Consider the following 12605-nt stretch of genomic DNA (forward strand, 5'->3'; position numbering starts at 1 on the left):
ACTAACAAGTATGCCGCTGCTGCTGCTGCTAAGTCGCTTCAGTCGTGTCCAACTCTGTGCGACCCCAGAGACAACAGCCCACCAGGCTCCCCCGTCCCTGGGATTCTCCAGGCAAGAACACTGGAGTGGGTTGCCATTTCCTTCTCCAACTAACAGGTATAGTTATAGACAAATAAGGCAATAATGTTAAAAAAAAAAATTCTTTCCTCTCAACCCTCTATGTTAAGTTGTAGTATGTTGTATATTTACCTGTAGAGAAATCCTCCTCTTGCCCTCTTAACTTTAAAATTAACTCTCGAATAACATGGATTTGAACTGCACAGATCCATGTAATATGCAAATTTTTTTCTAATAACTATAAAAAACTTTTAGAGGTGTATGACAATGTGAAAAAATTTGCAGACAAATTGGGGAGCCTAGAAATATTTTAAAGATTAAGAAAAAGGTGTGACATGAATGCTTAAGATATATGTAGATATACATATAACATCAAAAACATATTAACAGACTGTGTTATCGGTAAGGCTTCCTGTCAACAGTAGGTTATTAGTAGTTTTGGGGGGAGTCAAAAGTTAATACACGGAGTTTTAACTGTGCAGGGGGGTGGACAACCCTAACCCCCTGAGTCGTTCAAGGGTCAACTATAAATCTAAGTAACCTTAGAACTAAATATTAGTATCAGGAAACAAAAAAGTGTATTATTAGCTATCAATATCATCAGTTCGTATAAATCAAGAATAAACTACAGTTTAGTTCAGTTGCTCAATCGTGTCCGACTCTTTGCAACCCCATGATCCGCAGCATGCCAGGCCTCCCTGTCCATCACCAACTCCCAGAGTCCACCCAAACCCATGTCCATTGTGTCGGTGATGCCATCCAACCATTTCATCCCCTGTTGTCCCCTTCTCCCCCTGCCCTCAATCTTTCCCAGCATCAGGATCTTTTCAAATGAGTCAGCTCTTTGTATCAGGTGGCCAAAGTACTGGAGTTTCAGATTCAACATCAGTCCCTCCAATGAACACTCAGGACTATTCTCCTTTAGGATGGACTGGCTGGATCTCCTTGCAGTCCAAGGGATTCTCAAGAGTCTTCTCCAACACCATAGTTCAAAAGCATTAATTCTTCTGCACTCAGCTTTCTTTACCATCCAACTCTCACATCCATACATGGCTACTGGAAAAACCATAGCCTTGACTAGACGGACCTTTGTTGGCAAAGTAATGTGTCTCTGCTTTTGAAAATGCTGTCTAGGTTGGTCATAACTTTCCTTCCAAGGAGCAAGTGTCATTTAATTTCCTGGCTGCAATCACCATCTGCAGTGATTTTGGAGTCCCCCAAAATAAAGTCAGCCACTGCTTCCACTGTTTCCCCATCTATTTGCCATGAAGTGATGGGACCAGATGTCATGATCTTACTTTTCTGAGTGTTGAGCTTTAAGCCAACTTTTTTTTCACTCTCTTCTTTCACTTTCATCAAGAGGCTCTTTAGTTCTTCTTAGCTCTCTGCCATGAGGGTGGTGTCATCTGCATATTTGAAGTTATTGATATTTCTCCCAGCAATCTTGATTCCAGTTTATGTTTCACCCAGCCCAGCATTTCCCATGATGTACTCTGCATATAAATTAAATAGCAGGGTGACAATATATACCCTTGACGCACTCCTTTTCCTATTTGGAACCAGTCTGTTGTTCCATGTCCAGTTCTAACTGTTGCTTCCTGACCTGTATATAGGTTTCTCAAGAGGCAGGTCAGGTGGTCTGGTATTCCCATCTCTTTCAGAATTTTCCATAATTTCTTGTGATCCACACAGTCAAAGGCTTTGGCATAGTCAATAAAGCAGAAATAGATGTTTTTCTGGAACTCTCTTGCTTTTTCCATGATCCAGCACATGTTGGCAATTTGATCTCTGGTTTCCTCTGCCTTTTCTAAAACCAGCTTGAACATCAGGAAGTTCACAGTTCACGTATTGCTGAAGCCTGGCTTGGAGAATTTTGAGCATTACCTTACTAGCGTGTGTGATGAGTGCAATTGTGCAGTAGTTTGAGCATTCTTTGGCATTGCCTTTCTTTGAGACTGGAATGAAAACTGACCTTTTCCAGTCCTGTGGCCACTTAAACTATAAATAAATAAACTATAAACTACAATGTTTTCTCAAATCTTAAAAGAACATAAATTTCCTTTTATGATTTTACTAATCTAATAATAAACTCATATGGAAGAAAAAAAGGCCCCAAACAGATATGACTAGCAAAACGAAGAAAAACAAGACACAGGTCTGACCCTACCACACCTATAAAAACCACTGACATAGGAATAAAATGTGGTATTGGTACAGGATAAAGAGAACAGTGAACAACAAGCACAGACACAGGCCTCATATAGGGGAAGGGATTTACTATGTAGGAGAAAGTGCACCAAACTAATAGGGGAAGGATAGACAGTTCAACAATGGTGATTAAACAATTGATTACTGTCTATTGTAAACTGACTATCCCATCAGATCCCTCCTTAGAGCTTACATAAAGACCAAGTCCATACAGATTAAAGACCTAACTACAAAAATCAAAACTCCAATAAAATTTTCAGAAGAAAACATGACAACATTCTTATAGACTCAGAGCAGAGAGAAAGCTTTTCTAGAACAAAAAAATAAAAGCAAGGGAGAAAGACAGTATTACTAAACAAAAACTTTTTTTTTTTTAACAGCAAAAGGTATCAGAAACAAAAAGAAGCAACAGACTGGGATATATATTTGCAATTCATGTAAACAAGGAAAGATTAGTAGAAGATGCATATGGAATGCTAAAACTCAGTAAGAAAATAATCCAACAGAATAAGTATATGAAAGTAATGAGCAGATGGTGTATGTGAGCTAAGTCACTTCAGTCGTGTCTAATTCTTTGAGACCCTATGGACGGTAGCCTGCCAGGCTTCTCTGTCCATGGAATTCTCCAGACAAGAATACTGAAGTAGGTTGCCATGCCCTCCTCCAGGGATGTTCCTGACCCAGGGATCGAACCCTATCTTATGTGGCTCCTGCACTGCAGGTGGATTCTTTACTGCTGAGTCACCGGGGAAGCCCAATTTTTACAAAAAACCGACTCACCAAAAAACATGAAAAGATGTTCAATTGCAATGAAACTGAAATGAAAACAATGCCCTATTTCATACCCATCAAACTGGCATAAATTTTAAATTATGACAATACCCAGTGTTATTGAGAATATGGAACAGGGGCTTGTCTTCCACTGCTGGTGGGAGTAAAATGTTCCACAAAATACATGAAAGAACAATTCAGTATTATTTAAGATTTTGCAACTTTGCACTATATTCATTTTTAATAAAGGATTCCTCTTCAAGATACAATCCCTGTAGAATCTCTCACTCTTATGAACAAGAAAACATGGATAAGAATTCTCACTGCAGTGTTGTCTGTAACAGCAAAAAAACTGCAAAAAATAGGATAATGAGTTAAAAAACGTGGAATATCACATAGTTTTTTAAATTAATGAACTAGCGCTACAAACATCAATATGAATAACTCTCCCAAAAAGTGCTAAATGACAAGTTGCAAATGACTACAAAGAGTATTATTTTTATGAAGTTTAAAAACATGTAAAACAATACATATATTTACATGTTTAGTATACATTATAAGATAGTTTTTTAAATCTTTTTAGAGAGTGCTTACTGTAAGAAGAGAGGAAAAAGAATAGTGTCAAGTAGTTACTAAATATAGGTAATAATTCCCATTGTATCTTGAATGTTTTCCTAAGAAAACAAGAATAAAGTGTGACAAATGTTAGGATTTGACAGAGGTGATGGATAGGGAGAGAAGTTTACATTATATTCTGTGCTTTATGCTAAAAATATTTCATTGTTTAAAAAAATTACAAAATATATCAATTATAACTATTTTAATTAGGACTAGGTTATTAGGATTTTTGGTACCACGTGAGCAAAAGAAAGTATAGGGGGAAAAAACCTGATGGTGAAGGCTACCATTCTCACCTAAATCAAAAATTTTTTTCATTTTAACTTTTTACAAAGATTATAACCACTCCATGTGTTCAAGAATTGCCTTAACTACATAAATGTAATAAATTTAAACATATAAAGTAAATTTGTATTATCAGAGAGCTACCAATATCTATTTTTACATTAGGGTTTCTTGTAAAATTTCAATGAGAAAAAAATTCCATACAGAAAATCCTAAGCCACCTCACTGTTAAGTTATTTGAACACAACACAAGCCAAAGACAGCAATACATACATTCAAATTTTACTTGAAAAAGTCTCCTTATAGATACAGTTCATACTTCAATCCACTGTGTCTGAAGAGTTTTTATAGAGGCTCAGCTTTGCGGAAAACAATTAAGTATATCTCTTAAGGAAGGAGATACCAAGAGTTGTTGAAAAAGAGCAAAAATCTATCAGTGAACAGTAAAAGGCATAGAGGCGGAGACTGGCAAGAAACACTGCCTGACTTGGGTAAGGAGAAAAAAAGATATGCAAATAAGAACTGGAGTTAGGGAGCAGAACAGTCATGACTCCGGAACCAATGTCATGAGACTGGAAAAAATTGATAGAGAATATAAGGAAATGACATCAGTCCTTTTAACACTATCACTAAATCTTGCTATTGTTGACTCTGTCCCTCATGTTTTACTTTCTCCTTGGAAGCCCCTAAAAAGGTTGCCCTAACCAGGCTCCACTTCAGGAAACCCACACTCCCCCTTCAAGAGAAGACTCAGGGCTGGGGGAGAGCGGAGGGATACGTGTGGATATTTTCTCTTTTTTTCTCAGCACAGCTTCAGAGAAATTTTATTCAACAAAATGAACAATAAATCCAGATTAGAAGAATTCCAATAAGTATTTAAAGAGCTCTAATGCTAGGTATGGTATACCTAGCATATCCTTCAGGATTTATAGGTTTTGACTTCAGGATAAAAACTGAACTTGCCAGAGTTTTTTACCTCCTAGACTTTGACCTGCTTCCATTTGACAAGTCAAATACCATCAACTCATGATTGCCTTCTTGGACATCTTGACTTGCTACAGTCTTTTGCCTCGAGCAAAGGATTTCTTCTCCACATGAATGCTATCAAAAAGACTGTGCACCCTCTGATGAGACTGCACCAACCAAAGGAAGGTAGTTTCAACTTTCAGTTAATTATAAAATGACCGTATCATACACATGGTAAGAGGTGGTTACTCCCTGTAGGTTTAAGTACTGTCAGGAAAGCAGGGAGAGAGAGAGGCTAGTGTCAACACCGGTACAGATAAAATGTATGCCTGAAGGTCCTTGTCTTCTTTTCAGGGGAAATGACTGCTGTAAATAGAGGGAAAATATAAAGCATTGCCTATATTTCTAGTATTGTATTTTTCACATTATATTACAATTTTTAAAAAAAAAATTTATTTCTTTTTCGCTGCTCTGGGTCTTTCGTTGCTGTTTGTGGGCTTTCTCCAGTGGTGGAGAGTGGGGCTACGCTTCCTCACGGTGCATGGGCTTCTCATTTGTGGCTGCTTCTCTTGTTGCAGTAGTTGCAGCTCGCAGGCTCTAGAGCACAAGCTCAGTAGTTGTAGCACACAGGATTAGCTTCTCCATCACATGTGGAACCTTCCTGGACCAGAGATCAGACCTGTATCTCCTGCATTTGCAGGCAGATTCTTATCCACCAGGGAAGTCCCTACAATTATCTTTTTATATGTGTATGAATCCACCATTAGAAAGAGAGTTGCTTGAGGGAACACAGTCTGTTTATTAAATTTGTGTCCCCAGAACTTAACACAATTTCTGGTGCATAGTAATCACTCAATGCCTATTTGTTAAATGAAAGGTAAACAAAGCAATGACAAAAAAGAAACAATGGTAATAAGAATCTGACTGAATCAAAGACAGCAGGTGAAAAGGACAATGACATTGCAAAGGAACATTCCTGTGGACATCTCAAGTTAAATAATGACTTGCGTGTCATATTACTTTAATTTCAAATTAAAGAAGGCTTTAAGCTTTCAAAGAGCAATATATAATTTTCCTTCTATGATAGAGATATAAAGTCAATTTGAAATCCTAAATCATACCATTTTCTCTATTAATTCCAACCACTTGCCTAAAAGAAGTTTACAATCAAGCTTTCTATTTTATTTTTAAACTGTCTTTTGGATACTGACTTCCAGTCCGTCATACTTAAGTTAACAAATAAGTACCTGAAGCTTTGGCTGATGGCACTGCCCATTAAATAATCTATACATGGTTTTGTTCTGTTTTGTTTTTTTGTCTGAAGGGCAGTGCTTCTTTTACTACAGCAGTACTAAACTATGATCTACTAAACCATGTTGGAACCTCAGGAGCCACTGAAGGGGAGGTTTAGAAAAGCAACTAGGCTTACTTTCACTAGAGAAGTTTTCAATCAGAAAACAATAGGCTTCCAGGAAAAATCTCCCTTGAAGAGTTCCACAATTTTTAAGTTTGAATATCACTTGTCTTATTCTAGTTTGCTTTTTTCTTTTTTAAAACTGTGACAAAACAAAAGTCTTCACAACAACAATAAAAAGTGTAGGTCTCACTACAAGGAAGAAGACATCATTAGGCGCTCCAAAGGCAGAGGTTGTGAGCCTCAATGTGATGCTTCCGAGATTTATAACAGTCACCAATGTTAAACTACCAAGAGAAAAGCTGAATGAAATTATGGAATTACATACTTGAAAAGCAAAAGGGTCAAAATACATAATATTTTCTAGCTCTCTGGAAATAGAAAATACTTATTAGACTTTTGAACAAGCACTTTTGGAATCACAAACCAAAATAGGACACTTTCTAGACTTTTCCCATAATCAGAAAATTGTAACTATGAAATAGGTGCAATACTCTGTGATGTGCAATATTCAGTATGACTGGCAATTTTCAGCCATGCGTTTCATTACACTAAATCCTAAAACTATATCTACAGGCAACTGCTGCTACAAAAATATCAATATTTACTTTAGTCAGCTTCAGTTACTGCTTTTCTAATGCCACAAGTAAGTTCTCATACCCAGTCCATCTTTTTCTCACTCTATAATCACTGAAAACCTCTCAACAAGTAAAATATCAGGTGTTCTGGATTGTTCTGAAATTTTGGCGGTTTCTTTTTCATAACCTAATTATCTCGCTCCATAATCACCGAAGACCCCTCAACAAGTAAAATATCAGGTGTTCTGGACTATTTTGAAATCTTGGGGTTTTCCTTTTCATAAAAGACAGAGCACCTTATAGCACTTGCGCCATCCACGGGTAGAGTAACACTTTCAACTACCGTAAATGGTTGCTATCACGGCCTGGACGCATCTGGATATAAGCGAGGTAAAACACCTTCCTTCTACTGAACAGGAACCAGTTTACGTCTCTCAGTGTTGAGTGCCCTACACAACAGCGTCTGCTGCACCATTTCCTAAGCACGGGGCAGGGGACTGCAGGGCCGGGGGACACCAGACTCAACCAGCTCTAGTGGGAGCTGAAAGTTTGTGTCATCAACTCCGCAACTGCTCAATTAGTGAAGTCTCCAGAGAGTCCCAGGCTCCTCCATATTCCTGAGTTTGACGAGGGGAATGGTCCTTGTTCGAGGTCCCCAACCTCAGGTGGGCTGGAGACACGCCCCAGGCCGCTTAGGACGCGCCGAGGTTGCCCACCCTCTCAAAAAAAAATCCTGGATGCCTATGAGCGGCGGCGCCGCCCCCTTTCCTAGGCTTTCCAGTTCCCAGAGTCGCCACCGCCCACTTTCTAACACAACAAACAGCGGCCCAGGGCCGGGCCCAGCACTTACCCACATCTTGCTCGAAGGGGTTGGCGGTGAACAGAGGCATCTCGCCGGCGCCCGAGCCTTCGTCGCTGCGATCACGCAGAGGCTCGGCAGCTGCTCGGGGCTGCAGGACCCGCGGCGGCGGCTTCCTAGACGTCTAGCTCGGCCCCGACCACGTCCCAGCACTTCCGCCACCGCCTCTGCCCGGATCCCGCCTGATGGGCCAGCTCCCGGTCCGCGCTCCGCCCTCAACTCTCCTCCCTGGGAGAGGTCCCGCCAGCCGCGGGCATCTTCTCAGCGCTCCTGTGTCCGCCGCCCGCGGGGAGGAGGCGGCAGCCCTAGTCCGAAGTTCCAGTAGGGGTCAGGCAGCCGCCGCGGCCACCTGTCCATGGCTAGGACCCGGGCAAGCCACGGAGCAGGGGACCTTCGGGGCCGGAAGTCGTCGCGCCTGGGACTGGGCGAAGCCAGAGGCCCGGAAGTTGCACTGCCGGAGGCAGCTTTTCTGAGGGTACGGTCGTCCGGGGTTCTCAGCCTAGGGCTGCGGGTTCAGACGACCAAGTTCTCTCCAAATTGGTTCCTTTTTAAGCTGTGGTGCCACACGGCCTTGGGGCCGCGGCTGCGTTCGCGTCACAGTCCCGTTGCCTTGGAAACGGAAGGAGCCTTGGTAGCGCAGAGTCTGCAAAGGGTTTGGTTCCGCCCATAGCGCTTGCAGGGTGGCACTCTCCTCCGGCGCCTAAACTCCGCGGGAATAACCACCCTAGAAGTAGCGGCCGAAGTAATAATGGCTCTGCCTACTCCTGTCTTTTCGCTTTCCATCGTGGTCTCGCCATGAGAATACTGCTGGACTCAACTTAGTTCAGTCGCTCAGTCGTGTCCGACTCTGCGACCCCATGAACTGCAGCACGCCAGGCTTCCCTGTCCATCACCAGCTCCCGGAGTTTACTCAAACCCCTGTCCATGGAGTCGGTGATGCCATCCAATCATCTCTTGCTCTGTCGTCCCTTTCTCCTGCTTTCCATCTTTCCCAGCATCAAGGTCTTTTCCAATGAGTCAGTTCTTCGCATCAGGTGGCCAAAGTATTGGAGTTTCAGATTCAACATCAGTCCCTCCAATGAACACTCAGGACTATTCTCCTTTAGGATGGACTGGCTGGATCTCCTTGCAGTCCAAGGGACTCTCAAGAGTCTTCTCCAATACCACAGTTCAAAATAATATATATCATAATGTATTAGGGCCAATAAATTCTTAATATATAAAAAAATTCCTAGTATGTCTTGGGACTTTCCCGGTGGCTCAGTGGTTAAGAACCCGCCTGGAATACGGGAGAAACGTGGATTCCATCCCTGAGTTGGGAAAATCCTCTGGCGGAGGAAACGGCAATTCACCTAAGTATCCTGGGAGATACCATGAACAGAGGAGCCTAACAAGCTATAGTCCATGGGGTCTCAGAGTTGGAAAGGACTGAAACTAAACAATAATAAACAACAATATTTAATTTACTTACTATGTTATCTCTCTCTTTAGAATATAAACTCCCATGATTATTTTTGTTCCCTGCTGTATCCCCAGGATTTAAAACAGTGTCCAGCACCTAATAAATACCTTTCAAATAAAGCTCAGTAAATACCTTTCAAATGCAACTAAACAGTACTTGGCAACTACCAGTAAACTTAAGCCATTAGTTGAAGTGTGGACCCTACTAGACCTTCCAATTTATCAGTGATTATTTTTTTTAATCCTAAAAATGACTGCAACATTTTAACAATGGGCCAAACAAAACCATTTCACAACCTCTGGTATAAAGATTTGAAACAAAGACGAGAGAACCTTTATACATGGCATAGTTCAGAAAAGTGGTTGCATTTTGTATCATAAAGATAGGTTAACAAGTAACGAGGAAACATTTGCAGGTGAAGAGAAGCTGATTTTCAAAAAACATTGAACCTAGGATGTTCAAAATATATCTGGAGATTTTCTAGGTGGATTTGTCTGGAATTAAGACAGTGTTGTAGCTGTAGTGTACTACTACTAGTGTACTACTCCAGATATATTTTGAGAAATCTGTAAGCAGGTCAGGAAGCAACAGTTAGAACTGGACATGGAACAACAGACTGGTTCCAAATAGGAAAAGGAGTCCGTCAAGGCTGTATATTGTCACCCTGCTTATTTAACTTATATGCAGAGTATATCGTGAGAAACGCTGGACTGGAAGAAACACAAGCTGGAATCAAGATTGCCAGGAGAAATATCAATAACCTCAGATATGCAGATGACACCACCCTTATGGCAGAAAGGGAAGAGGAGCTAAAAAGCCTCTTGATGAAAGTGAAAGAGGAGAGTGAAAAAGTTGGCTTAAAGCTCAACATTCAGAAAATGAAGATGATGGCATCCGGTCCCATCACTTCATGGGAAATAGATGGGGAAACAGTGGAAAAAGTGTCAGACTTTATTTTGGGGGGCTCCAAAATCACTGCAGATGGTGATTGCAGCCATGAAATTAAAAGATGCTTACTCCTTGGAAGGAAAGTTATGACCAACCTAGATAGCATATTCAAAAGCAGAGACATTACTTTGCTGACTAAGGTCCATCTAGTCAAGGCTATGGTTTTTCTTGTGGTCATGTATGGATGTGAGAGTTGGACTGTGAAGAGGGCTGAGCGCCGAAGAATTGATGCTTTTGAACTGTGGTGTTGGAGAAGACTTGAGAGTCCCTTGGACTGCAAGGAAATCCAACCAGTCCATTCTGAAGGAGATCAACCCTGGGATTTCTTTGGAAGGAATGATGCTAAAGCTGAAGCTCCAGTACTTTGGCCACCTCATGTGAAGAGTTGACTCATTGGAAAAGACTCTGATGCTGGGAGGGATTGGGGACAGGAGGAGAAGGGGACAACCGAGGATGAGATGGCTGGATGGCATCACGGACTCGACTGACGTGAGTCTGAGTGAACTCCAGGAGTTGGTGATGGACAGGGAGGCCTGGTGTGCTGCAATTCATGGGGTCACAAAGAGTCGGACACGACTGAGCGACTGAACTGAACTGAAGACAGTGTTGGAATGGAAAATGAGGCCAGATAGACCTGAGGAAACACAGGAAAGAGCCTTAAGGAGCAAGTTAAGAATTTTTAATTTTATCACTGAAGGCACTAGATCATCGATTATTTAAAGATTTTGAGCAGCAGAGGAGTACACAAAAAGTTCCCAGATACTAACCTGGCTGCAGTGTGCATGATATATGTTAAGAAGCAGGCCAGACAGCTAGTTTAGGAGGCACTTGAAGAAGAGATGTTGTAGAGGAGACTGTATTGAGATAAGAGCAAAGGGCTGAGAATTCACCTTTGGAAAGTATTCACATTTTAAAGAGATTCTTTAACTCTTCCACATCTTTAATAGCAAACGTGCTTAAGAATCTCTAGGTATTTACTTTTCTGTGCCAAGTAACTCCAGTCTCTTGGTGAATCCAATTTAAAAAATGTCTAATAGTCACTAAGATCCAGACCCTGTATTAGAAACAGGGAGATATACAAAGATAGCTCATTGTTACTTCACCTAATGAAGTTAATGAAGAACTAAAAAATATGTCAATGGCAGTCCACAAGTTCAGGTGTGCAAAATTTCTGTAGTACAACCTCTTTTGAGCCCTAGTCTCCCTAATAACAAAATGATCTCATCAATTTCAGTTGAATTCAGTCTAGGATTTTTTTGTTAACTGTTGCTGTTATTTTAGGTTTACACTCTACAAATCTATATTTTTTAATTCACACCACTTTCTCTGAACATATAACAAAATCTATCCCCAGGTGTGTTCTTCCAACTCTGCCAGTACAAATTTGGTGAATAACACTTTTTTTCTATAAAAGGGTCAGTGCTTCCCCGGTCAGGCCATGAAGAAGAGAGGCACTTGAAATTTGACGCTAGTTATTGGTCTAGAAACACTAAAGGGGGTTGTGGGAAATCTTTTTTTTTTCTCCCTCACAAAAGATTAAGGAACATGACCTCTTTTCAGTACTTCAGAAAATAAGGATTGAGGTAAGCAAAGCAGTGATTTGGTTGGTTCTGGATCCAAAGGGAAATCTTGAGAAGGGAAAGTCGCATCTTGGAAGGCATCTTCCTCAGGTGGAGCTTCTCTATGGTCTTCAGGCTACGGGAGCCACTGTACTCTAGAAGGGTCAAGCACACCACTTCTGTGGGTCCAGGATATCGAGGTAATCTATCAGCTCGGAGTTTACAGAGTATCCACCCAGATATCCCCATCATCCTAGGTGTCTGGGTCTCATCCTTTCCCCTGCAGGGCCCTGACTTTAGTCTCCACTCTGCTATGGGTCGTGCATTCAACCTTCCTTTAAATTCTGCTGCTCTCACAACTGGGCCTCCCTGGTGGCTCAGATGGTAAAGAATCTGCCTGCAGTGTGGAAGACCTGAGTTTGATCCCTGGGTTGGGAAGATCTGCTGATGGAGAGCATGGCAATCCATTCCAGTATTCTTGCCTGGAGCATCCCCATGGACAGAGAAGCCTGGCAAGCTACAGCCCATGGTGTCACAAAGAGCTGGACACAACTGAGCAACTAAGCACACTCTCACAATTGCATCCCAGGTGGCTCAGTGATAAAGATCCTGCCTGCCAATGCAGGAGATGCGGGTTCAATCTGTGGGTTTGTGTATTTTTGAAATAAAATTTTTATTTTCAAATAATTTTAGATTTACAAGAAAGTTACAATGATAGTACAGAGAGGTTTCATTTATTTCTCACTCCTTTCTCCTGTGGTTAACATCTTATATTTCCATAGTAAATTTGTCAAAACTAAGAAACTAACAGTTCATTACT

The 12605-nt window shown here is 41.2% G+C and overlaps 1 protein-coding gene across 2 annotated transcripts in view; it reads right to left on the minus strand.

Moving 5' to 3' along the window:
* Positions 1-7990, minus strand: part of STAM2 (signal transducing adaptor molecule 2) — a 50035-nt gene extending 42045 nt beyond the window's left edge. For both annotated transcript variants that reach the window (XM_040229079.1, XM_040229077.1), the window contains exon 1: positions 7808-7990. In XM_040229079.1, coding sequence (XP_040085013.1) covers positions 7808-7847 — 40 coding nt within the window. In that variant the 5' untranslated portion in view covers positions 7848-7990. The remainder of the gene's footprint in view (positions 1-7807) is intronic.
* Positions 7991-12605: the final 4615 nt, after the last annotated feature.

This window comes from Oryx dammah, unplaced genomic scaffold, assembly GCF_014754425.2.
Source record: "Oryx dammah isolate SB20612 unplaced genomic scaffold, SCBI_Odam_1.1 HiC_scaffold_27, whole genome shotgun sequence".
NCBI classification, from domain to species: Eukaryota; Metazoa; Chordata; class Mammalia; order Artiodactyla; family Bovidae; genus Oryx; species Oryx dammah.